This window comes from Salmo salar, chromosome ssa10, assembly GCF_905237065.1.
Source record: "Salmo salar chromosome ssa10, Ssal_v3.1, whole genome shotgun sequence".
In the NCBI taxonomy this organism is placed as follows: domain Eukaryota; kingdom Metazoa; phylum Chordata; class Actinopteri; order Salmoniformes; family Salmonidae; genus Salmo; species Salmo salar.
In genome coordinates, this window is record NC_059451.1 from 119,698,786 (window position 1) to 119,726,036 (window position 27,251).

A 27,251-nucleotide genomic window follows, 5' to 3' on the forward strand; every position below is an offset into this window, starting at 1 on the left:
GTTTGACCTCTCTCGCAGGTGCCAAACATGCCCCCGCAAATACATATAGATATGCAAATGAAGGAGAATATAAACATGGAGTTCTCCAAACGACACATCCATCACTGACTAAAGGCTCTATCTGACTCAGCATGACCGCGACGAAACCGATCTCACACAACGTCTCTGGGAATGATGGAATGTTCCCTACCCTCCACCTCCTCCTCCTCCTCCTCCTCCTCCCATCCCATCTTCTTTTCTCCTGCAAACACTCCTCCCTCTCTCCTCCCTGTATCCTCCCCTCCGTCTTTTACTAATTCCGTCTCTTCTCACTGTATCCTCCCATCTGCCTTTACCTAATTCCCTCTCTCCTGCCTCTCTGCACTCCCCCGTCATTCACTAATTCCCTGCTCTGTCTGGTTTGCATCAAACACCCTGTTGTTATCCACTCCTCCTCATCTTTTAGTCATTTTCTGCAATTACACCTCTCTCTGCTATCTCTGCTATCTCTGCTATCTCTGTCCTCCTTTCTCTCTTTCTCTGCTCCTTTTCTCTAATGTCCTCTGTATTTCTCTCTCTGTCCTCCCTTCTCTCTCTCTCTGTCCTCCCTCTCTCTCTCTCTCTCTCTCTCTCTCTCTCTCTCTCTCTCTCTCTCGCTGTCCTACCTTCTCTCTCTGTCCTCTCTTCTTTCTCTCTCTCTCTCTCTCTGTTCTCCCTTCTTTCTCTCTCTCTGTCCTCTCTTCTCTCTCTCTCTCTCTCTGTTCTCCCTTCTCTCTCTCTCTCTCTCTCTCTCTCTCTCTCTCTCTCTCTCTCTGTCCTCTCTTCTTTCTCTCTCTCTCTCTCTCTGTTCTCCCTTCTTTCTCTCTCTCTGTTCTCTCTTCTCTCTCTCTCTCTGTCCTCTCTTCTCTCTCTCTCTCTCTCTGTTCTCCCTTCTTTCTCTCTCTCTGTCCTCTCTTCTCCCTTCTCTCTCTCTGTTCTCCCTTCTCTCTCTCTCTGTCCTCCCTTCTCTCTCTCTCTCTGTCCTCCCTTCTCTCTCTCTGTCCTCCTCTCTCTCTTTCTCTCTCTTTCTCTCTCTCTTTCTGTCCTCCCTTCTATCTCTCTATCTTTGTCCTCCCATCTCTCTCTCTGTCCTCCCTTCTCTCTCTCTCTGTCCTCCCTCCTCTCTCTCTCTCTCTGTCCTCCCTCCTCTCTCTCTCTCCTCCATTCTCTCTCTCATCTCTCTTCTATTTTCTTGACCCATCTCTCTCTCAGCTCTCTGTCTCTGTCATTTTTTACATCTCCCCTCCTGCATTTTCTTGACAAGACTCTCCTCTCTCATCTAAGCACTATTTCCTCTCACTGTTTTTGTGACATTTCCAAAGCCCTGTCTTAATCAACAGGCTGAAACCTTACTGAATCCTCTCCTTGCATGCCCGGGTGTATAATACATTACACCATATGGGCATTACAGTGGCTTTCTTTGTTTCAGTAAATGATGATGTGCCTGAAAAAACATTCTACATTCATTAGTGGCAGAGCTATAAATCAGGTCTAACCGTGACATTGCTATGTGGAGTCCCTATGGGGTCCTTTACTGATGGTGATGATGGTGATGTACGGAAATTACAAACGCACACATGCATACACACACACACACACACGCGCACGCACGCACACACACACACACACACACAGGCACACACACACGCGTTTTAAACGGGATAATCTAAAGAATATTTCCGTTTTTAAAGCCAATGTCCTTGGCATGGAAAGAAAGGGCTTTTTTTAATGGAATACAAGTTAAAAGAATGTATAAAACACAAAGTGATTGAAGTTCTGTTTGAAATTAATTTAAATCTCATGTTGGTTTTCTGGCAGCAGTGTGTAAAAGACATTTCTAAATGTGGACGTCTCGACACGGAAGGAAGGAAGAAGGCTCAAAGGACGCAAAGGTTATTTACACTGTAAAATGTCTGTAATGAGAATCATCAGGAAGTTGTTTCATCAAATAACTTAAACCAAACAAAGATCTAAATCATGGATCTACGCTCTTAGAATAAAAGGTGCTTTCTAGAACCTAAAATGGTTCTAGAACCCTTTGAAGAACCCTTTTTTGATTCCATGTAAGGACCTTTTCCACAGAGGGTTCTAAATGGAACCCAAAATAGTTATACGTGGAACCCAATAAAGGGTTCTCTCTGGAACCCAAAATGTTTCTCCTGTGGGGACAGCCGCAGTACCCTTTTGGAACCATTTTTCTGTAAGAGTGTATGTTTACGTTGTGTCTACGTTCTCTTTCCTGCCATTTCCTTTCAAGTAAATCAACTACAAAGGTTGTTACACCTCAGCCTTGTAGCCTAGCCTCGTGTGTAAACTGTCACTTAAACTTCAATAAAAACCACAGTCCATTCACACTCCTATGTTCTCTCGTTCAATACTACCTGGCAACCAAAACATAACATTGTTTTCTGTTCCAGCGTGTCTCAATGTAGCTACTTAGAGCAAGGTTAGCCTAGAATGCTAATGACTACACCGTGAACTGCCGTGGTTAGCCTAGAATGCTAATGACTACACGTGAACTGCCGTGGTTAGCCTAGAATGCTAATGACTACACCGTGAACTGCCGTGGTTAGCCACCCATGCTAATGACTACACCGTGAACTGCCGTGGTTAGCCACCCATGCTAATGACTACACCGTGAACTGCCGTGGTTAGCCTAGAATGCTAATGACTACACCATGAACTGCCGTTGTTAGCCTAGAATGCTAATGACTACACCGTGAACTGCCGTGGTTAGCCTAGAATGCTAATGACTACACCGTGAACTGCCGTGGTTAGCCTAGAATGCTAATGACTACACCGTGAACTGCTGTGGGTAGCCTAGAATGCTAATGACTACACCGTGAACTGCCGTGGTTAGCCTAGAATGCTAATGACTACACCGTGAACTGCCGTGGTTAGCTACCCATGCTAATGACTACACCGTGAACTGCCGTGGTTAGCCTAGAATGCTAATGACTACACCATGAACTGCCGTGGTTAGCCACCCATGCTAATGACTACACCGTGAACTGCCGTGGTTAGCCTAGAATGCTAATGACTACACCGTGAACTGCCGTGGGTAGCCTAGAATGCTAATGACTACACCGTGAACTGCCGTGGTTAGCCTAGAATGCTAATGACTACACCGTGAACTGCCGTGGTTAGCCTAGAATGCTAATGACTACACCGTGAACTGCTGTGGGTAGCCTAGAATGCTAATGACTACACCGTGAACTGCCGTGGTTAGCCTAGAATGCTAATGACTACACCGTGAACTGCCGTGGTTAGCTACCCATGCTAATGACTACACCGTGAACTGCCGTGGTTAGCCTAGAATGCTAATGACTACACCATGAACTGCCGTGGTTAGCCACCCATGCTAATGACTACACCGTGAACTGCCGTGGTTAGCCTAGAATGCTAATGACTACACCGTGAACTGCCGTGGGTAGCCTAGAATGCTAATGACTACACCGTGAACTGCCGTGGTTAGCCTAGAATGCTAATGACTACACCGTGAACTGCCGTGGTTAGCCTAGAATGCTAATGACTACACCGTGAACTGCCGTGGTTAGCCACCCATGCACACGTGGGCCTGAACCTCAGAGCTACAGTATAGTTGGAGTCAAAGGCACAATCTGGGATTTTATAACTTTTTGTAACATGTAATGTACGTTTCCCCAGCCCAATCCCCCAGTTTAAGTGGCAGGGCTGCCGTTTGGGTAGAATACAAATCCCAGATTGTAGTTTTACTGAAAGTACCAAGCTAACCCCACACACCAATTGGTTTGAATCAGATGCCATATAACCACCATGACATTGGTCTCCTTCAGTCTGCTCTAACTGGCACCTCTTTCATCCAAACACACACACACACACACACACACACACACACACACACACACACACACACACACACACACACACACACACACACACACGTCACACACACACGTCACACTTTCACTAATCTGACAATGAGTGGGTGTTGAGTTCTGACAACCCAGTAAAAGCTCAGTCTTAAAGGTTATTTCATTTTACAGAGAAAGCAGTGTGGCGGCAGGGTGTTGTTTTTCAGGGGAGTGGAGTACAATAAACTGGTGCTGCGGCGTGTCTGTTATGTTAACATTGCCAAAGCAAGAGAAGTAGATAAAAAAAACTAAAGTGAAATAAACAATAAAAATGATCAGTAAACATTACACTCACAGAAGTTCCAAAAGAATAAAGACATTACAAATGTCATATTATGTCTATATAGAGTGTTGTAACGATGTACAAATGGTTAAAGTACAAAAGTGAAAATAAATAAACATAAATATGGGTTGTATTTACAATGGTGTTTGTTCTTCACTGGTTGACCTTTTCTTGTGGCAACAGGTCACACATCTTGCTGCTGTGATGGCACACTGTGGTATTTTACCCAGTAGATATGGGAGTTTATCAAAATCGGGTTTGTTTTCTAATTCTTTGTGGATCTGTGTAATCTGAGGGAAATATGTGTCTCTAATATGGTCATATATTGGGCAGGAGGTTAGGAAGTGCAGCTCAGTTTCCACCTTATTTTGTGGGCAGTGTGCTCATAGCCTGTCTTCTCTTGAATGCCAGGTCTGCCTTTGGCGGCCTTTCTCAATAGCAAGGCTATGCTCACTGAGTCTGTACATAGTCAAAGCTTTCCTTAAGTTTGGGTCAGTCACAGTGGTCAGGTATTCAGCCACTGTGTACTCTCTGTTTAGGGCCAAATAGCATTCTAGTTTGCTCAGTTATTTTGTTAATTGTTTCCAATGTTTCAAGTAATTATCTTTTAGTTTTCTCATGATTTGGTTGGGTCTGATTGTGTTGCAGTCCTGGGGCTCTGTGGGGTCTGTTTATGTTTGTGAACAGAGCCCCAGGACCAGCTTGCTTAGGGGACTCTTCTCCAGGTTCATCTCTATCTCTCTGTCTCTCTATCTCTCTCTCTCTCTCTCTCTCTCTCTCTCTCTCTCTCTCTCTCTCTCTCTCTCTCTCTCTCTCTTTCTTTCTCTCTCTCTCTCTCTATCTCTTTCCCTCTCTCTGTCTCTGTCTCTATCTCTCTGTCTGTATGAGTTTTCCGTGGAGCTGCAGAAAGCAGTGACTATGTATTGGCCGCCTGCCAGTTGGTGGGGTGTGTGTGTATGAATGTGTGTCTGTGAGGTCTTGGGCTGGTGAGGTGTTTCCCTCTAGGGGCCTGTGAGCAGTCTGTCTGTCTGCTCCCAACCACAGCTCTGACCACAGAACCACCACATCACTAACCAACAGACATACCCACTCCCTGGGACTCGCCCTCTGTCTCCCCTCTCTCTGACTCGCCCTCTGTCTCCCCTCTCTCTGACTCGCCCTCTGTCTCCCCTCTCTCTGACTCGTCCCTCTGTCTCCCCTCTCTCTGACTCGTCCCTCTGTCTCCCCTCTCTCTGACTCGTCCCTCTGTCTCCCCTCTCTCTGACTCGTCCCTCTGTCTCCCCTCTCTCTGACTCGCCCTCTGTCTCCCCTCTCTCTGACTCGCCCTCTGTCTCCCCTCTCTGTGACTCGTCCCTCTGTCTCCCCTCTCTCTGACTCATCCCTCTGTCTCCCCTCTCTCTGACTCGCCCTCTGTCTCCCCTCTCTCTGACTCGTCCCTCTGTCTCCCCTCTCTCTGACTCGCCCTCTGTTTCCCCTCTCTCTGACTCGCCCTCTGTCTCCCCTCTCTCTGACTCGCCCTCTGTCTCCCCTCTCTCTGACTCGTCCCTCTGTCTCCCCTCTCTCTGACTCGTCCCTCTGTCTCCCCTCTCTCTGACTCGTCCCTCTGTCTCCCCTCTCTCTGACTCGTCCCTCTGTCTCCCCTCTCCCTGGGACTCGCCCTCTGTTTCCCCTCTCTCTGACTCGTCCCTCTGTCTCCCCTCTCTCTGACTCGCCCTCTGTTTCCCCTCTCTCTGACTCGTCCCTCTGTCTCCCCTCTCTCTGACTCGTCCCTCTGTCTCCCCTCTCTCTGACTCGTCCCTCTGTCTCCCCTCTCTCTGACTCGTCCCTCTGTCTCCCCTCTCTCTGACTCGTCCCTCTGTCTCCCCTCTCTCTGACTCGTCCCTCTGTCTCCCCTCTCTCTGACTCGTCCCTCTGTCTCCCCTCTCTCTGACTCGTCCCTCTGTCTCCCCTCTCTCTGACTCGTCCCTCTGTCTCCCCTCTCCCTGGGACTCGCCCTCTGTTTCCCCTCTCTCTGACTCGTCCCTCTGTCTCCCCTCTCTCTGACTCGCCCTCTGTCTCCCCTCTCTCTGACTCGCCCTCTGTCTCCCCTCTCTCTGACTCGTCCCTCTGTCTCCCCTCTCTCTGACTCGCCCTCTGTCTCCCCTCTCTCTGACTCGCCCTCTGTCTCCCCTCTCTCTGACTCGCCCTCTGTCTCCCCTCTCTGTGACTCGCCCTCTGTCTCCCCTCTCTCTGACTCGCCCTCTGTCTCCCCTCTCTCTGACTCGCCCTCTGTCTCCCCTCTCTCTGACTCGTCCCTCTGTCTCCCCTCTCTCTGACTCGTCCCTCTGTCTCCCCTCTCTCTGACTCGTCCCTCTGTCTCCCCTCTCTCTGACTCGTCCCTCTGTCTCCCCTCTCTCTGACTCGTCCCTCTGTCTCCCCTCTCTCTGACTCGTCCCTCTGTCTCCCCTCTCTCTGACTCGCCCTCTGTTTCCCCTCTCTGTGACTCGTCCCTCTGTCTCCCCTCTCTCTGACTCATCCCTCTGTCTCCCCATCTCTCTGACTCGCCCTCTGTCTCCCCTCTCTCTGACTCGCCCTCTGTCTCCCCTCTCTCTGACTCGCCCTCTGTTTCCCCTCTCTCTGACTCGTCCCTCTGTCTCCCCTCTCTCTACACTTCTGTCAATACAGCCCCTAAGAAGCTTGCACATCCTTTGAATATGAGTCAGCTAGGTAGTGAGTTCATTCCCCACAGCACAGCTAGAGCCCCACACAGACACAGGCAGCCCAAACAACAGGAGACAGGTCCAAAACGTGTGCCCTCACTGCCCTAGTCACCGTCACCCAGCTGCACAATATGGCACTGTGAGTGACTGTGTGTATATATATATATATATATATGTATGTGTGTGTGTGTCTGTCTGTGTGTCTGGTCTGATTATGCCTCTGAATGTTGGATTATAGAGATTATAGAGCCACATCCTGGCCTTGACACTATCAAATATACCCCTTACCCACCTGTCCCTGTCCCTGTCCCTGTCCCTGACCCTGTCCCTGTCCCTGTCCCTGTCCTTGTCCCTGACCCTGACCCTGACCCTGTCCCTGTCCCTGTCCCTGTCCCTGACCCTGTCCCTGTCCCTGACCCTGTCCCTGACCCTGACCCTGACCCTGACCCTGTCCCTGTCCCTGACCCCCTTTGTCCTTACTGAGCATGTCACATCAGGACTGACCGTTTCACAGCAACACTGTGAGCATCATCAATATCCCGAGTGCGTCATCGTTCCACTTCATTATCATCAAAAAGTTTCCTTGAAACACTGGCTCTCTGCTACAACACTACCTCATCAATACTCTGGCTTTCCATGCGCTCATGGAAGAGTGTTTTGACTCTCCCCTCTCTCTGACTCGCCATCTGTCTTCCCTCTCCCTGGGACTCGCCCTCTGTCTCCCCTCTCCCTGGGACTCGCCCTCTGTCTCCCCTCTCTCTGACTCGCCCTCTGTCTCCCCCTCTTTGACTCTCCCTCTGTCTCCCCCTCTCTCTGACTCTCCCACTGTCTCCCCCTCTCTCTGACTCGCCCTCTGTCTCCCCCTCTCTCTGACTCTCCCTCTCTCTCCCTTCCTCGCTCTCTCTCTTCCTCTCTCTCCCTCTCCTCTCCCCTTATGGGGATCCAGGAACAGCAGCCCCCACGTCTGGTGTCTCCTTTCTCCAGAGATGTGAGTCCCAACCAGGCCAAGGTCTAAAGACAAGCTGGGTCTAACTCCCCAGACAACGGAGCTTGCCTGGTCACCACACTCCCATTCCCTTCAATGGGCGTTCTGATGGTACAGAGGAACTATAGAGGATAATAAAACAAGAACTGAACCAGTGACTTCCTGCTGGGAATCGTGCTATGGTGTTCAGCAATGTGTGTTACACTAATACATCTCCCCCCTTGTGTTTCCTCTTCTATAGGAACATTTTCATTGTGTTTGTGTATTGGTGCTCCAAGGGTAAGTGTGTAAATGTTCATCCCTGAGGACTTTCTTAAGGAGACACACAGAGAGGAGGATGAAGAGAAAAAGAGCCCGGAGCCCTTCACCTGAGACCTGTGTGAATGACTACCCTGCTGAGGTTTGCCCATCAGTCTGGGAGTTTCTCCCAAACTTCTTCTAATGAATGAGTCACAGGCACAGCTCAAGACGTCTCTGTGAAGCAAAGGTGACGCAATGTTGGAGGCCCAACGCTTGGATGCCTCTGCCAAAAACCATGCCTGCCAACGGCAAGCAGGAGAAAACAGATACACTGGTTAATTTGGTTTGGACCTGGAGCCCTGGGCACAGTTTGGACCTGGAGCCCTGGGCACAGTTTGGACCTGGAGCCCTGGGCACAGTTTGGACCTGGAGCCCTGGGCACAGTTTGGACCTGGAGCCCTGGGAGCAGTTTGGACCATAAGCCCTGGGCACAGTTTGGACCTGGAGCCCTGGGCACAGTTTGGGCCGGGAGCCCTGAGCACAGTCTGGGCCGGGAGCCCTGGGCACAGTCTGGGCCTGGAGCCATGGGACAGTTTGGACCTGGAGCCCTGGGCACAGTTTGGGCCTGGAGCCCTGGGACAGTTTGGGCCTGGAACCCTGGGCACAGTTTGGACCTGGAGCCCTGGGCACAGTTTGGGCCTGGAGCCCTGGGCACAGTTTGGACCTGGAACCCTGGGCACTGTTTGGGCCTGGAACCCTGGGCACAGTTTGGACCTGGAACCCTGGGCACAGCTCTCTTTGCGGGTGCGTTATGACCTCTCTACCCCCAAGACAACCCCAACCTAGGCACACTACATGGGCCCCATATGCAGATATCTCAACTTTGAAACCATCTCAGTTCCAGTTATTCTCAGTGCATTAGTTTTTTATGAAACAGAGTTTTTTTTCTTCTGTTGTTCTTCTCTGTTGAGCCCTTTGATTGATCATGACCATGTGATTCCTGCCAAACAGGCTTTAGAGTCAGGAGTGGAGAGATATCGTTTCAGCGTTGTGTTTCAGCGTTGTGTTTCAGCATTGTGTTTCAGCGCTGTCTTGTGTTTCAGCATTGTGTTGTGTTTCAGCGTTGTGTTTCAGCGTTGTCTTGTGTTTCAGCATTGTGTTGTGTTTCAGCATTGTGTTGTGTTTCAGCGTTGTTTTGTGTTTCAGTGTTGTGTTTCAGCGTTGTCTTGTGTTTCAGCGTTGTCTTGTGTTTCAGCGTTGTGTTTCAGCGTTGTCTTGTGTTTCAGCATTGTGTTGTGTTTCAGCGTTGTGTTTCAGCGTTGTCTTGTGTTTCAGCATTGTGTTGTGTTTCAGCGTTGTTTTGTGTTTCAGTGTTGTGTTGTGTTTCAGCGTTGTGTTGTGTTTCAGCGTTGTGTTTCAGCGTTGTCTTGTGTTTCAGCATTGTGTTGTGTTTCAGCGTTGTCTTGTGTTTCAGCATTGTGTTGTGTTTCAGCGTTGTCTTGTGTTTCAGCGTTGTGTTGTGTTTCAGCGTTGTGTTTCAGCGTTGTGTTTCAGCGTTGTGTTTCAGCGTTGTGTTTCAGCGTTGTGTTGTGTTTCAGCGTTGTGTTTCAGCGTTGTGTTGTGTTTCAGCGTTGTGTTTCAGCGTTGTCTTGTGTTTCAGCATTGTGTTGTGTTTCAGCGTTGTCTTGTGTTTCAGCGTTGTGTTGTGTTTCAGCGTTGTGTTTCAGCGTTGTGTTTCAGCGTTGTGTTTCAGCGTTGTGTTGTGTTTCAGCGTTGTGTTTCAGCGTTGTGTTGTGTTTCAGCGTTGTGTTTCAGCGTTGTGTTTCAGCGTTGTGTTGTGTTTCAGCGTTGTGTTTCAGCGTTGTGTTGTGTTTCAGCGTTGTGTTGTGTTTCCGCATTGTGTTGTGTTTCAGCGTTGTGTTTCAGCATTGTGTTGTGTTTCAGCGATGTGTTTCAGCGTTGTGTTTCAGTAAGTAAGACTTCAGTCACAGACCATTAGTTAAAACATGTCCAGTACACACCGATGACAGAGATACAGCTATAACATCAAAGCATGCAGTCATTACATCTTTCCACTGAACTCCCAGCCCATGTCCAGTACACACTGACACTTCCAGCCCACACTGATGGTTGAGATAAAAGTATAATATCACAGACGTGTTTGCACAGAATTTCCCATAATCTCATTTTTTGGGAAAGTTCCAAAGCAGTTTCTGAGAAGAGCAGTGTGGCCTTTTGTGGTTTGGAATGCATACAGTATGACTGCTTGGCCTGCGTACTAGTTGAGTATAGAATTAATAATACCACAGTCAGTCAGTGTATGATCCGTGTGGTTTTGGTCTCTTTCTCTATTGTCCATTGTTCCAACTAATGTCTTAATGATAGGTCTTCTCCTGTGGGTTTATAATGTATTTCCCACAGCATTAAACAGAACTTATTAACTGGGTGGTTTGAACCCTGAATGCTGATTGACTGAAAGCCGTGGTATATCATGGGTATGACAAAACATTTGTTTTTCCTGCTCTAATTACATTGGTAACCCGTTTTATAATAGCAATAAGGCACCTTGGTGGTTTGTGGTATATGGCCAATATACCACGGCTAAGGGCTGTATCCAGGCACTCCACGTTGCGTCATGCATAAGAACAGCCCTTAGCTGTGGTATGTTGGCCATATACCACACCCCCTCGGGCCTTATTGTTTAAGTATTGTATCTCGACAGTATTTCTCCACTCCATTGACATATTTGTTTTCTTCTTTCAACGATCAAACATAAAGAGTAAATGAATCCCAACCCCAGTCCACATCATCCCCAGACTCAAACCCAGGCCACATCATCCCCAGACTCAACCCCAGTCTACATCATCCCCAGACTCAACCCCAGTCCACAACATCCCCAGACTCAACACTGGGCCACATCATCCCAAGACTCAACCCCAGTCCCCATCATCCCCAGACTCAACCCCAGTCCACAACATCCCCAGACTCAACACTGGGCCACAACATCCCCAGACTCAACCCCAGTCTACATCAACCCCAGACTCAACCCCAGTCCACATCATCCCCAGACTCATCCCCAGACTCAACCCTGGGCCACATAATCCCCAAACTCAACCCCAGTCCACAACATCCCCAGACTCAACCCCAGTCTACATCAACCCCAGACTCAACCCCAGTCTACATCAACCCCAGACTTATCCCCAGACTCAACCCCAGTCCACATCATCCCCAAACTCAACCCCAGTTTTATCTATCCTCAGACTCAATTCCAGTCCAATCCATTATAGCCTGTTAGAGCGTCTGGGCTGTTTGTGTGCTTTTGGTTCTGGTACCATCAGGGGCTGGACTGGTATCAATGGACTGGGTGAGCTTTACAGACTCTTTCACACACGGTTTTGTGGGGAATACACTGAAGTAATTTCAGTTCCTTCATCTGCATTGATCTGAAAGCAACAGGTGGATGGAAAGGGATTTCACCAGTGAGTACTGATTAAGGAATGGAAAGCTAATTCCATGTGCTATTAGGCTCAGTAGCACAGTGGAATAGAAGGTTTGTCTTTCATTGGCTAAACTACATGTTGTTGAGGACGTCAGGTACGGATTGGTTGACTTACCGAAGCCGAATGCAGCAGGAGCAGGGATTGGAGCAGACTGGACAGGAGTGGACGTGTAGAGACCGGTCACCAGCAGACCATCAAAATACACACTGGTGGAGACAATCACTGTGGAGAGACAGAAAGAGAGAGATTTATATTCATTTTGAAACATTCGTTCAACAGTGTGTGCGAGCTGGGAGGTTTGTGTCTTTTTCTTTCAACGGGGCTCCTTAACTACATACAGTAGCTAATTGCCCAGTGTGATGTTTCACTATCTGACAGAGAACGTGCCTTACGCCACTCCTCTCACATCTTCACTGCTGCTAACGAGACTAACGAGCCTCAGAACACAGGTGTTAACAAGGATTATAGTAAAGCCATTAGAGAGGGGAAGGTGAGAAGGAATCCCCTGAGGGAGGGTGGGGTGATGTGAAGGGAAAGGAAGGGGGAGGGCGGGAGGGAGGGAGATAGAGAGAGTAATAAAGTGGGTGAGAGAGGCAGGAGGGAGAGAGGGGAGCAGCGAGACAGAGAGGGAGAGAGGGGGGCAGCGAGGCAGAGAGGGGAGCAGCAAGACAGAGAGGGAGAGAGGGGAGCAGGGAGGCAGAGAGGGGAGCAGCGAGACAGAGAGGGAGAGAGGGGAGCAGGGAGGCAGAGAGGGAGAGAGGGGAGCAGCGAGACAGAGAGGGAGAGAGGGGGGCAGCGAGGCAGAGAGGGGAGCAGCAAGACAGAGAGGGAGAGAGGGGAGCAGGGAGGCAGAGAGGGAGAGAGGGGAGCAGGGAGGCAGAGAGGGGAGCAGCGAGACAGAGAGGGAGAGAGGGGAGCAGGGAGGCAGAGAGGGAGAGAGAGAGGGGAGCAGCGAGGGAGAGAGGGAGAGAGGGGAGCAGCGAGGCAGAGAGGGGAGCAGCGAGACAGAGAGGGGAGCAGCGAGGCAGAGAGGGAGAGAGGGGAGCAGGGAGGCAGAGAGGGAGAGAGGGGAGCAGGGAGGCAGAGAGGGAGAGAGGGGAGCAGGGAGGCAGAGAGGGAGAGAGGGGAGCAGCGAGACAGAGAGGGAGAGAGGGGAGCAGCGAGGCAGAGAGGGAGAGGACATAGATGGGTGTGCAGGTGCTGGGCAGCTCCAGAGGTGGTGGTGGCACACTGTCACAGATGCTACCTGCTATCACTGGGAAGTGTTATTTCACCCAACAAGAGTAAGCCTGGAGCAGGTCAAGTGGAGGTCTGAGTCACATACTGTAGAGTAACCCAACATAACGTTGTCTGATATAACCAGCCACTCTGATATACTACTAACAAGCTGGAGAAATACAGTAAATTGAACCAGCTCATCCATGTTGTGTCCGTAAAATGGATATAGTACTCTATGTATATAGTATAATATGTATATAATATGTATGTATATAGTACTATATGTATGTAGTATGTATGTATATAGTACTATATGTAAATAGTATGTATGTATATAGTACTATATGTATATAGTACTATATGTATTTAGTGTGTATGTATATAGTACCATATATATACATAGTATGTATAAGCTGGAAGTAGAAGCCTAAGTGTTGATGTTCATTAGTTTACTCCAATTATGGGAGGGGTGGTAGTGTTAGAGGAAAATAATAAAGGAAAATATATATTTTTTAAATAATATGTGTGTATGTGTGTATGTATGTATGTATGTATGTATGTATGTATGTATGTATGTATGTATGTATGTATGTATGTATGTATGCATGAATGTATGTGTATGTGTGTGTGTGTGTGTGTGTGTGTGTGTGTGTGTGTGTGTGTGTGTGTGTGTATATCTATATATATATATGTGGGTTTGTATGTACGTATGTATGTATGTACAGTTGAAGTCGGAAGTTTACATACACTTAGGTTGGAGTCATTAACGTTTTCAAGTCGGTTAGGACATCTACTTTGTGCATGACACAAGTAATTTTTCCAACAATTGTTTACAGACAGATTGTTTCACTTATAATTCACTGTATCACAATTCCAGTGGGTAGGACGTTTACATACACTAAGTTGACTGTGCCTTTAAACAGCTGGAAAAATTCCAGAAAATTATGTCATGGCTTTAGAAGCTTCTGTTAGGCTAATTGACATCTTTTGGGTCAAACTCAGTGCCTCTTTGCTTGACATAATGGGAAAATCAAAAGAAATCAGCCAAGACCTCAGAAAGAAAATGGTAGACCACAAGTCTGGTTCATCCTTGAGAGCAATTTCCAAAAGCCTGAAGGTACAACGTTCATCTGTACCAACAATAGTACACAAGTATAAACACCATGAGACCACACAGCCGTCATACCGCTCAGGAAGGAGACGCATTCTGTCTCCTAGAACTGAACGTACTTTGGTGCGAAAAGTGCAAATCAATCCCAGAACAACAGCAAAGGACCTTGTGAAGATGCTGGAGGAAACAGGTTCAAAAGTATCTATATCCACAGTAAAACGAGTCCTATATCGACATAACCTGAAAGGCAGCTCAGCAAGGAAAAATCCACTGCTCCAAAACCGCCATAAAAAAGCCAGACTACGGTTTGCAACTGCACATGGCGACAAAGATCGTACTTTTTGGAGAAATGTCCTCTACTCTGATGAAACAAAAATATAACTATTTGGCCATAACGACCATCGTTATGTTTGGAGGAAAAAGGGGGATGCTTGCAAGCCGAAGAACACCATCCCAACCATGAAGCACAGGGGTGGCAGCATCATGTTGTGGGGGTGCTTTGCTGCAGGAGGGACTGGTGCACTCCACAAAATAGATGGCATCATGAGGATGGAAAATGATGTGGATATATTGAAGCAACATCTCAAGACATCAGTCAGGAAGTTAAAGCTTGGTCGCAAATGGGTCTTCCAAATGGACAATGACCCCAAGCATACTTCCAAAGTTGTGGCAAAATGGCTTAAGGACAACAAAGTCAAGGTATTTGAGTGGCCATCACAAAGCCCTGACCTCAATCCTATAGAAAATTTGTGGGCAGAACTGAAAAAGCGTATGCACGCAAGGAGGCCTAGAAACCTGACTCAGTTACACCAGCTCTGTCAGGAGGAATGGGCCAAAATTCACCCAACTTATTGTGGGAAGCTTGTGGAAGGCTACCCGAAACGTTTGACCCAAGTTAAACAATTTAAAAGCAATGCTACTAAATACTAATTGAGTGTATGTAAACTTCTGACCCACTGGGAATGTGATGAAAGCAATAAAAGCTGAAATAAATTATTCTCTCTACTATTATTCTGACATTTCACATTCTGAAAATAAAGTTGTGTTCCTAACTGACCTAAAACATGGCATTTTTACTGGGATTAAATGTCAGGAATTTTGAAAAACTGAGTTTGAATGTATTTGGCTAAGATGTATGTAAACTTCCGACTTCAACTGTATGTATGTATGTGTAACAGTGTAGGTTCCGTCCCTCTCTTCGCCCCAACCTGGGCTCGAACCAGGGACCCTCTGCACACATCAACAACTGACACCCACGAAGCATCGTTACCCATCGCGCCACAAAAGCAGCGGCTCTTGCAACGCAAGGGGAACAACCACTTCAGGTCTCAGAGCGAGTGACGTCACTGATTGAAACGCTATTAGTGCGCACCACCGCTAACTAACTAGCCATTTCACATCGGTTACATATGTATGTAAGAATGTATGTATGTATGGATGTATGGATATATATATATTTAAATATATTTACCCCCAAAATATATGGGCGGTTGAAAGTGATGCAAATAATTACATTGATGGAAGCTACAATCTATCTGCAGTATTAAAGCTGATCTACCCTTTAAAAAAATTAATCTAATAATAATAATAATTTGAAGATCTTATTGGCTAGTATTATTGCCATGGTGACCAAACAATTCACCCCAGTGTTCCCAGTTCATCCCAATTCATTTCCTGGTCACAGTGTGGGGATCCACCCACTCCAGGAAACCCCAGTGGGGGACAGACAGTGTTTTCAGCAGGTTAGCTAGCTAATGTGTATTCCTAACTCTGAGTGACAGGACCACAGCACCACATGACTACATTACTGGAGTTACTGTAAAACTCTACTCACCACCTGACTACATTACTGGAGTTACTGTAAAACACCACATGACTACATTACTGGAGTTACTGTAAAACTCTACTCGCCACATGACTACATTACTGGAGTTACTGTAAAACACTACAGCACCACGTGAATACATTACTGGAGTTACTGTAAAACACTACAGCACCACGTGACTACATTACTGGAGTTACTGTAAAACACCACAGCACCACATGACTACATTACTGGAGTTACTGTAAAACACCACTCACCACATGACTACATTACTGGAGTTACTGTAAAATACAACAGCACCACATAACTACATTACTGGAGTTACTGTAAAACTCCACTCACCACATGACTACATTACTGGAGATACTGTAAAACTCCACTCACCACATGACTACATTACTGGAGATACTGTAAAACTCCACTCACCACATGACTACGGAGTGACAGGACCATTGGACTACACGCCCACATCACTAGTGTAAAAACACAAGAGGACAACTTCAGTGTAATGAAACATCACTGGACTACAGAGTGACAGGACCACAGGACTACACGACCACATCAATAAATCAATGACATAAAAACAATGCAGGACTAAAAACATAAACTAGTATAAAAAGATAACTGGTCTGTGTGTGTGTGTGTGTGTGTGTGTGTGTGTGTGTGTGTGTGTGTGTGTGTGTGTGTGTGTGTGTGTGTGTGTGTGTGTGTGTGTGTGTGTGTGTGTGTGTGTGTGTGTGTGTGTGTGTGTGTGTGTGTGTGTCTTTGTGTGTGTGTCCGTGTGTCTTTGTGTGTGTGTGTGTGTGTGTATTTGTGTGTGTGTCTGTCTGTCTGTCTGTCTGTCTGTCTGTCTGTCTGTCTGTCTGTCTGTCTGTCTGTCTGTCTGTCTGTCTGTCTGTTTGGGTGTCTGTCTGTCTGGGTGTCTGTCTGTCTGGGTGTCTGGGTGTCTGTCTGTTTGGGTGTCTGGGTGTCTGTCTGTCTGGGTGTCTGGGTGTCTGTCTGTTTGTCTGGGTGTCTGTCTGTTTGGGTGTCTGTCTGTCTGGGTGTCTGGATGACTGGGTGTCTGGTTGTCTGGGTGTCTGGATGACTGGGTGTCTGGTTGTCTGGGTGTCTGGGTGTCTGTCTGTCTGGGTGTCTGTCTGTCTGGGTGTCTGTCTGTCTGGGTGTCTGGGTGTCTGGATGACTGGGTGTCTGGGTGTCTGTCTGTCTGGGTGTCTGTGTCTGGGTGTCTGGGTGTCTGGGTGTCTGTCTGTTTGGGTGTCTGGGTGTCTGGGTGTCTGGGTGTCTGTCTGTCTGGGTGTCTGGGTGTCTGGGTGTCTGGGTGTCTGGGTGTCTGTCTGTCTGGGTGTCTGGGTGTCTGTCTGTTTGGGTGTCTGGGTGTCTGGGTGTCTGTCTGTTTGGGTGTCTGGGTGTCTGGGTGTCTGTCTGTCTGTCTGTCTGTCTGTCTGGGTGTCTGGGTGTCTGGGTGTCTGTGAGTCTGGGAGTCTGGGAGTCTGTGAGTACATGAAAGAAGAAAACTTGTTTGGAACCAAAGCCGCTAACTGACCTAGGATTCCGCCTCCGTTTTTGAGGAATTGGATGAAACATTTGAAAAGAAAGTGGTGTAGCGGTGTTTGTCTATAAATCTCTGTCTGTCTCCAACATGTGTATTAATCTCTGTCTGTCTCCTCCCTGTCTCCATCCTCCCTGTCTGTCTCCTCCTTGTCTGTCTCCTCCCTGTCTGTCTCCTCCCTGTCTCTCTTCTCTCTGTCTGTCTCCTCCCTGTCTCTCTTCTCTCTGTCTGTCTCCTCCCCGTCTGTCTCCTCCCTGTCTGTCTCCTCCCTGTCTCCATCCTCCCTGTCTGTCTCCTCCTCGTCTCTCTCCTCCCTGTCTGTCTCCTCCCTGTCTCTCTTCTCTCTGTCTCTCTCCTCCCCGTCTGTCTCCTCCCTGTCTGTCTCCTCCCTGTCTCCATCCTCCCTGTCTGTCTCCTCCTTGTCTCTCTCCTCCCTGTCTGTCTCCTCCTCGTCTCTCTCCTCCCTGTCTGTCTCCTCCCTGTCTCCATCCTCCCTGTCTGTCTCCTCCTCGTCTCTCTCCTCCCTGTCTGTCTCCTCCCTGTCTCTCTTCTCTCTGTCTGTCTCCTCCCCGTCTGTCTCCTCCCTGTCCCTCTCCTCCCTGTCTCTCCTCCCTGTCTCTCCTCCCTGTCTCTCCTCCCTGTCTGTCTCCTCCTTGTCTCTCTCCTCCCAGTCTCTCTCCTCCTTGTCTCTCTCCTCCCTGTCTGTCTCCTCCCTGTCCCTCTCCTCCCTGTCTCTCCTCCCTGTCTCTCCTCCCTGTCTCTCTCCTCCCTGTCTGTCTCCTCCTTGTCTCTCTCCTCCCAGTCTCTCTCCTCCTTGTCTCTCTCCTCCCTGTCTGTCTCCTCCCTGTCTCCATCCTCCCTGTCTGTCTCCTCCTTGTCTCTCTCCTCCCTGTCTGTCTCCTCCCTGTCTCTCTTCTCTCTGTCTGTCTCCTCCCCGTCTTTCTCCTCCCTGTCTGTCTCCTCCCTGTCTCCATCCTCCCTGTCTGTCTCCTCCCTGTCCCTCTCCTCCCTGTCTCTCCTCCCTGTCTCTCCTCCCTGTCTCTCCTCCCTGTCTGTCTCCTCCTTGTCTCTCTCCTCCCAGTCTCTCTCCTCCTTGTCTCTCTCCTCCCTGTCTGTCTCCTCCCTGTCTCTCTCCTCCTTGTCTCTCTCCTCCCAGTCTCTCTCCTCCTTGTCTCTCTCCTCCCTGTCTCTCCTCCCTGTCTCTCCTCCCTGTCTCTCTCCTCCCTGTCTGTCTCCTCCTTGTCTCTCTCCTCCCAGTCTCTCTCCTCCTTGTCTCTCTCCTCCCTGTCTGTCTCCTCCCTGTCTCCATCCTCCCTGTCTGTCTCCTCCTTGTCTCTCTCCTCCCTGTCTGTCTCCTCCCTGTCTCTCTTCTCTCTGTCTGTCTCCTCCCCGTCTGTCTCCTCCCTGTCTGTCTCCTCCCTGTCTGTCTCCTCCCTGTCTCTCTCCTCCCTGTCGCTCTCCTCCCTGTCTCTCTCCTCAACAATACAGACTCAATTTATCCATCACTCCCAGTGCATTATTAAACCCTCTCCTCCTCTCTCCTCCTTTCTGTTTATCCAACTCTCTCCTCCTCTCTCCTCCTCCTCTCTCCTCCTTTCTGTTTAATATCTAACCCTCTCCTCTTCTCTCCTCCTCCTCTCTCCTCCTTTCTGTTTATCCAACTCTCTCCTCCTCTCTCCTCCTCCTCTCTCCTCCTTTCTGTTTAATATCTAACCCTCTCCTCTTCTCTCCTCCTCCTCTCTCCTCCTTTCTGTTTATCCAACTCGCTCCTCCTCTCTCCTCCTTTCTGTTTAATATCAACCCTCTCCTCCTCCCCTCTCTCTCTTCTCTCTCCCCTCTCTCCTCTCCTGGCTTCTAGTACTACATATCATCTACTTCCCTGCATTTTGTATGATATAGGTCTCCTTTTTTGTACCCTGAACCTGGAAAATGACTGGATGTGCTTTTAAACTGATGCACATCCTCAGATTCCTGTCTCTGTAACAACATGTCCCTCTATCACTATACCACCACTGACTGCTGCTGTTCAATATGCTGTAGCTCTACCTTTTCTGTGCTGTATTTCTCCACTTATTTAGTCTGGCTGGGCTCTGCATGTAACGGGTGGGTGAAAGTCCCATTGTGTTTCTCAGGGAAGGAATTATGTGAATCTCAGTGTGTGTATAGGAAAGCATTACTATATTTATCATATTCAATACGTTTCTTGTATAACACACCTTGTACGTCGTAAAAGTCTTGAGAGTGCATTCAAAATGCTCTCACAATCACAAGTCATCATCATCATGCTTTACACTGAGAGAGGGTTAACGGCTTCTACCGTAGGCTGTTTTAGACACAAATAATACATTATCTGTTCAACAGATCTTGTCCTGGAGGAAAATAATTTACTGTTGTGTTGATAATATGCAATGTATTCACATAGGAACAGGGAGACAGAGCTGTTATGGTGTGATAATGTATTCACATAGGAACAGGGAGACAGAGCTGTTATGGTGTGATAATGTATTGATATAGGAACAGGGAGACAGAGCTGTTATGGTGTGATAATGTATTGATATAGGAACAGGGATACAGAGCTGTTATGGTGTGATAATGTATTGATATAGGAACAGGGATACAGAGCTGTTATGGTGTGATAATGTATTGATATAGGAACAGGGAGACAGAGCTGTTATGGTGTGATAATGTATTCACATAGGAACAGGGAGACAGAGCTGTTATGGTGTGATAATGTATTCACATAGGAACAGGGTGTGATAATGTATTCACATAGGAACAGGGAGACAGAGCTGTTATGGTGTGATAATGTATTCACATAGGAACAGGGATACAGAGCTGTTATGGTGTGATAATGTATTCACATAGGAACAGGGTGTGATAATGTATTCACATAGGAACAGGGAGATAGAGCTGTTATGGTGTGATAATGTATTCACATAGGAACAGGGTGTGATAATGTATTCACATAGGAACAGGGAGACAGAGCTGTTATGGTGTGATAATGTATTCACATAGGAACAGGGAGACAGAGCTGTTATGGTGTGATAATGTATTCACATAGGAACAGGGAGACAGAGCTGTTATCGTGTGATAATGTATTCACATAGGAACAGGGTGTGATAATGTATTCACATAGGAACAGGGTGTAATGTACTACACTGATAAACTGTGATGCTGTTTTTGTCTTTTACACTCATTTCTACATTCTACATGTTCTGCATTCTGAGGTTATCCACTTCACTCCTACACACACACACACACACACACACACACACACACACACACACACACACACACACACACACACACACACACACACACACACACACACACACACACAGCACACACACACACACACACACACACACACACACACACACACACACACACACACACACACACACACACATGCACACATACACACCCTCCTCCAGAGTGCGTTAAAACTACTCTCTATTTTGGTTAGACCAGGGTGTGACTAGGGTGGGCATTCTATGTCCTTTTTTCTATGTTTTGGTATTTCTTTGTTTTGGCATGTTATTGGTGTGGGTGTGCGGCATGCTGTGTGTGTTTTTTTTGGTATGGTTCTCAATCAGGGACAGCTGTCAATCGTTGTCTCTGATTGGGAACCATACTTAGGTAGCCTTTTCCCACAGGGTTGGTGTGGGTAGTTGTTTTCTGTTTGGTGTGTTCACCTGACAGAGCTGTTGTGTTTTGTTCCACTTAGTTTTTTTGTTTCAGTGTTCAAGTTATAATCAACATCATGAACACGTACTACGCTGCGCTTTGGTCTACTCCTTCTTCCACAGACAACAGTTACAGGGATGGAGGGATGGAAGTGGATGGAGGGATGGAGGGATGGAGGGGGTATGGGGTAGTGGAGTAGTAGTCCATATAGAAAAGAGCTTGGATCAACACCAATGCGTGTGTGTGTGTGTGTGTGTGTGTGTGTGTGTGTGTGTGTGTGTGTGTGTGTGTGTGTGTGTGTGTGTGTGTGTGTGTGTGTGTGTGTGTGTGTCCGAGTCCCCCGACAGGTGAATTGATAAGATCAGATCTGATTGGCTTATGAGTCTGGTCCCTTTCATCTTTAGGTGAGAGAGGAGTAACACAGCACACACACACACACACACACACACACACACACACACACACACACACACACACACACACACACACACACACACACACACACACACACACACACACATATATCTAAAGAGCAGGGTGGAGGGCCTTTGAAGGTATCCTTAACATTCTTGTCTATACTCCATCTCTGACTGACCGCTCGCCAAGGGGATTAACAAGAGCTTCATCAACAACGCTCTCATCCAAGACCTGGGTGTGTGTGTGTGTGTGAGTGAGTGTGTTGGCGTGTATTTGTATGTCAGTGTGTGTATGTATGTTAACGTATGTGTGTGTGTGTGTGTGTGTGTGTGTGTGTGTGTGTGTGTGTGTGTGTGTGTGTGTGTGTGTGTGTGTGTGTGTGTGTGTGTGTGCGTGCGTGCGTGCGTGCGTGCGTGTGTGTGTGCGTGCGTGCGTGCGTGTGTGTGTGCGTGTGTGTGTGTGCACATAGCAGGTGTTCGCATGGTTCATGGTTCAGCCAAACATCTGGGTAGAATTGGGGTAGTCAAAAGGGTGCCATATTAAAGTGTTACGTCATGCCAATAAAGCTAATTTAATTGAATGGATTTGAAATGAGAGAGAGAGAAACGGAGAGAGAGAGAAACAGAGAGACAGAGAGAAACGAGAGAGAGAGAGAGGGAGAAAGATAGACATACACAGAGATATGGAGAGAAAACAGTTATAAGAGAATAGTGAAATGATTGATATACATAATTTGTTGCACTGCACTACACTATGACATGTCACTATACTACACTATGAAATGGCACTATACTCAACTATGAAATGGCACTATACTCAACTATGAAATGGCACTATACTCAACTATGAAATGGCACTATACTCAACTATGAAATGGCACTACACTACACTATGCATGTCATAAAAATCTCTCCAGGAGCACTAGCTGAGTTTCAACAGGAGGTAAATCTCTTCTCTCCAGGAGCACTAGCAGAGTGTCAACAAGAGGTAGATCTCTTCTCTCCAGGAGCACTCCACAGATTTACAGCACTCCTCCCTTCACCTCCCCTCTACCTCTTCATGCGTAGGGACCCCTCAGCCCTCCTGTTCTCCTGTCCTCCCTTCTCTTCTCTCCAGCACTCAGGTGGGCTTTGCTTTGCTATGTTGTGCTTTGACCCTGACTCATCTCTACTGCACTCCTCCTTTCTCATCCCTCTCTTCTCTTTCACCTCATTCTGAGTAGGACCTCTCTCTACTACTGTTCTCCCTCAGACACTCAGGTAGGTCCTGTCTTCTGACCAACATGGACCAGGTCGGTCCTGTCTTCTGACCAACATGGACCAGGTAGGTCCTGTCTTCTGACCAACATGGACCAGGTAGGTCCTGTCTTCTGACCAACATGGACCAGGTAGGTCCTGTCTTCTGACCAACATGGACCAGGTAGGTTCTGTCTTCTGACCAACATGGACCAGGTAGGTTCTGTCTTCTGACCAACATGGACCAGGTAGGTCCTATCTTCTGACCAACATGGACTCATCTCTACTCCTCCCTTCTCATCCCTCTCTTCTCCTTCTTATTCGGTGGTGGAAAAAAAATACCCAACGGTCAGACTTGAGTAAAAGTAAAGATACCTTAATTGATAATGACTCAAGTACTCCTGAGGTGCTGACCTGTTGCACCTTCTACAACCACTGTGATTATTATTATTTCACCCTGCTGGTTTATGAACATTTGAACATCTTGGCCATGTTCTGCTATAATCTCCACCCGGGCGCAGCCAGAAGAGGACTGGCCACCCCTCAGAGCCTGGTTCCTCTCTAGGTTTCTTCCTAACTTCCGGCCTTTCTAGGGAGTTTTTCCTAGCCACCGTGCTTCTACATCTGCATTGCTTGCTGTTTGGGGTTTTAGGCTGGGTTTCTGTACAGCACTTTGTGACATCTGCTGATGTAAAAAAGGGCTTTATAAATGATTGATTGACTGAAGTCAAAGTGAAAGTCACCCAGTAAAATATTACTTGAGTAAAAGTCTTAAAGTATTTGGTTTTAAATATACTTAAGTATCAAAAGTAAAAGTAAAAGCATAAATAATTTCCAATTCCTTATATTAGCACAATTTTCGTGTTTTTCAAATTTACAGATAGCCAGGGGCACACTCCAACAATCAAACATAATTTACAAACTAAGCATTTGTGTTTAGTGAGTCCACCAGATCAGAGGCAGTAGAGATGACCAGGGATGTTCTCTGTTTAGTGAGTCCTCCAGATCAGAGGCAGTAGAGATGACCAGGGATGTTCTCTGTTTAGTGAGTCCTCCAGATCAGAGGCAGTAGAGATGACCAGGGATGTTCTCTGTTTAGTGAGTCCTCCAGATCAGAGGCAGTAGAGATGACCAGGGATGTTCTCTGTTTAGTGAGTCCTCCAGATCAGAGGCAGTAGAGATGACCAGGGATGTTCTCTGTTTAGTGAGTCCTCCAGATCAGAGGCAGTAGAGATGACCAGGGATGTTCTCTGTTTAGTGAGTCCTCCAGATCAGAGGCAGTAGGGACGACCAGGGATGTTCTCTGTTTAGTGAGTCCTCCAGATCAGAGGCAGTAGGGACGACCAGGGATGTTCTCTGTTTAGTGAGTCCTCCAGATCAGAGGCACTAGAGACGACCAGGGATGTTCTCTGTTTCGTGAGTCCTCCAGATCAGAGGCAGTAGAGACGACCAGGGATGTTCTCTGTTTAGTGAGTCCTCCAGATCAGAGGCAGTAGGGACGACCAGGGATGTTCTCTGTTTAGTGAGTCCTCCAGATCAGAGGCAGTAGAGATGACCAGGGATGTTCTCTGTTTAGTGAGTCCTCCAGATCAGAGGCAGTAGGGACGACCAGGGATGTTCTCTGTTTAGTGAGTCCTCCAGATCAGAGGCAGTAGGGATGACCAGGGATGTTCTCTGTTTAGTGAGTCCTCCAGATCAGAGGCAGTAGGGATGACCAGGGATGTTCTCTGTTTAGTGAGTCCTCCAGATCAGAGGCAGTAGAGATGACCAGGGATGTTCTCTGTTTAGTGAGTCCTCCAGATCAGAGGCAGTAGAGATGACCAGGGATGTTCTCTGTTTAGTGAGTCCTCCAGATCAGAGGCAGTAGAGATGACCATGGATGTTCTCTGTTTAGTGAGTCCTCCAGATCAGAGGCAGTAGGGATGACCAGGGATGTTCTCTGTTTAGTGAGTCCTCCAGATCAGAGGCAGTAGGGATGACCAGGGATGTTCTCTGTTTAGTGAGTCCTCCAGATCAGAGGCAGTAGGGACGACCAGGGATGTTCTCTGTTTAGTGAGTCCTCCAGATCAGAGGCAGTAGGGACGACCAGGGATGTTCTCTGTTTAGTGAGTCCTCCAGATCAGAGGCAGTAGGGACGACCAGGGATGTTCTCTGTTTAGTGAGTCCTCCAGATCAGAGGCAGTAGGGACGACCAGGGATGTTCTCTGTTTAGTGAGTCCTCCAGATCAGAGGCAGTAGAGATGACCAGGGATGTTCTCTGTTTAGTGAGTCTTCCAGATCAGAGGCAGTAGAGATGACCAGGGATGTTCTCTGTTTAGTGAGTCCTCCAGATCAGAGGCAGTAGAGATGACCAGGGATGTTCTCTGTTTAGTGAGTCCTCCAGATCAGAGGCTGTAGGGATGACCAGGGATGTTCTCTGTTTAGTGAGTCCTCCAGATCAGAGGCAGTAGAGATGACCAGGGATGTTCTCTGTTTAGTGAGTCCTCCAGATCAGAGGCAGTAGGGATGACCAGGGATGTTCTCTGTTTAGTGAGTCCTCCAGATCAGAGGCAGTAGCGATGACCAGAGATGTTCTCTTGATAAGTGTGTGAATTAGATCATTTTCCTGTCCTGCTAAGCATTCAAAATGTAACGACTATTATTTTATTTTAGGAATGTAGTGAAGTAAAAGTAAAAGTAGTCATAAATATTAATAGTAAAGGAAAGTACAAATACCCCAAATAACGACTTAAGTAGCACTATAAAGTATTTTTTACTTCATGTACTTTCCACCACTGTTCTTGGTAGACACTGTACTCCTGTTCAGATTAGGTGTCTGTGGACTGGACCCCACACGTGTCCCTTATTAAAGTCATCCACGCTTCAGTCCAGTACCCTGCCTTCAGTAGGCATATCCAAAGCCCTCCAACACACACACACACACACACACACACACACACACACACACACACACACACACACACACACACACACACACACACACACACACACACACACACACACACACACACACACACACACACACACACACACACACACACACACACACCCTGCAGTGCAGTGTGTCTTCCTATAGGTCTTGTACTCCAGCATGTAATATTAATGTAGTGCTGTGCTGCGCTTCATTACAGACACACACTGGCTGGTGCTCCAGAGCTCCTGAGCCTTCTACTCTTCAACTATTGATGGTTCTGGGCCTGCCTTACCCTCTACATGCCTCTCCTGGCTTCCTTCTAACCCCTCCTCTCCTCTCCTACCCCCTAATCTCCTCTCCTTACCCCTCCTCTCCTTTTCTTAACCCCTCCTCTCCTCTCCTACCCCCTAATCTCCTCTCCTTACCCCTCCTCTCCTCTCCTCTCCTACCCCCTTAACTCCTCTCTTAGCCCCTCCGCTCTTCTCCTCTCCTACCCCCCCTCCTGTCCACTCCCCTCCTCTCCTCTCCTCTCCTACCCCCTCCGCTCCTCTCCTCTCCTACTCCCTTCTCTCCTCCGCTCTTCTCCTCTCCTACCCCCTCCTCTCCTCTCCTACCCCCTCCACTCCTCTCCTCTCCTACCCCCTTCTCTCCTCTGCTCTTCTCCTCTCCTACCCTCTCCTCTCCTCTCCTACCCCTCCTCTCCTCTCCCACCCCTCCTCTCCCCTCCCCTCATACCCCCTCATCTTTCCTCCTCTGTTCTCCTCTCCTACCCCCTCCTCTCCTCATCCCTCTCTGGGTCTGACAGGAGAAGGGTCAACCAGCCCACTTTCACAGATGAGCACATAACACAACCAGCTAGCTGCGCAATACACAAACAACATAACAATCTACAAAATAAGGTACATAACAATCTACAAAACGAGCTACATAACAATCCTACAAACTTTTTTATCTTAAAAAGTATTTTTACTACAATTTAGCACACACAAAAATGTCTTAATTGGCATTAAGAATGAGAGCACAACACTTATAAAATACTATGAGCTGCATTACTCTCTAACTACAGGAAGTATGAGAACACCACACATGAAAAGATAAACTCTGTCTCAAATAAAATCTAGATGTTATTTATCACAATGCTTTGTAAAAAACAGGAGTAGACTAACAGTGAAATGCTTATTTAGGGACCCTTCCCAACAATGCAGAGAGAAAAACATAGAATGAATAGAAAAATAATAACATGAGGAATAAATACACAATGAGAAACGATAACTTGGATATATACACAGGGTACCAGTACTGAGTCAATGTGCAGGGGTACGAGGTAATAACTTGGATATATACACAGGGTACCAGTACTGAGTCAATGTACAGGGGTATGAGGTAATAACTTGACGATATATACACAGGGTACCAGTACTGAGTCAATGTGCAGGGGTACGAGGTAATAACTTGGATATATACACAGGGTACCAGTACTGAGTCAATGTGCAGGGGTACGAGGTAATAACTTGGATATATACACAGGGTACCAGTACTGAGTCAATGTGCAGGGGTATGAGGTAATAACTTGGATATATACACAGGGTACCAGTACTGAGTCAATGTGCAGGGGTATGAGGTAATAACTTGGATATATACACAGGGTACCAGTACTGAGTCAATGTGCAGGGG

General features: G+C 47.6%; 1 protein-coding gene across 6 annotated transcripts in view; it reads right to left on the reverse strand.

Moving 5' to 3' along the window:
* LOC106561737 (reelin) overlaps nt 1–27,251 on the reverse strand; it is a 331,862-nt gene that overhangs the window by 242,561 nt on the left and 62,050 nt on the right. For all 6 annotated transcript variants that reach the window (XM_045688533.1, XM_045688531.1, XM_045688530.1 and 3 more), the window contains exon 2: nt 11,733–11,840. In XM_045688533.1, the coding sequence (XP_045544489.1) occupies nt 11,733–11,840 (108 nt within the window). The remainder of the gene's footprint in view (nt 1–11,732; nt 11,841–27,251) is intronic.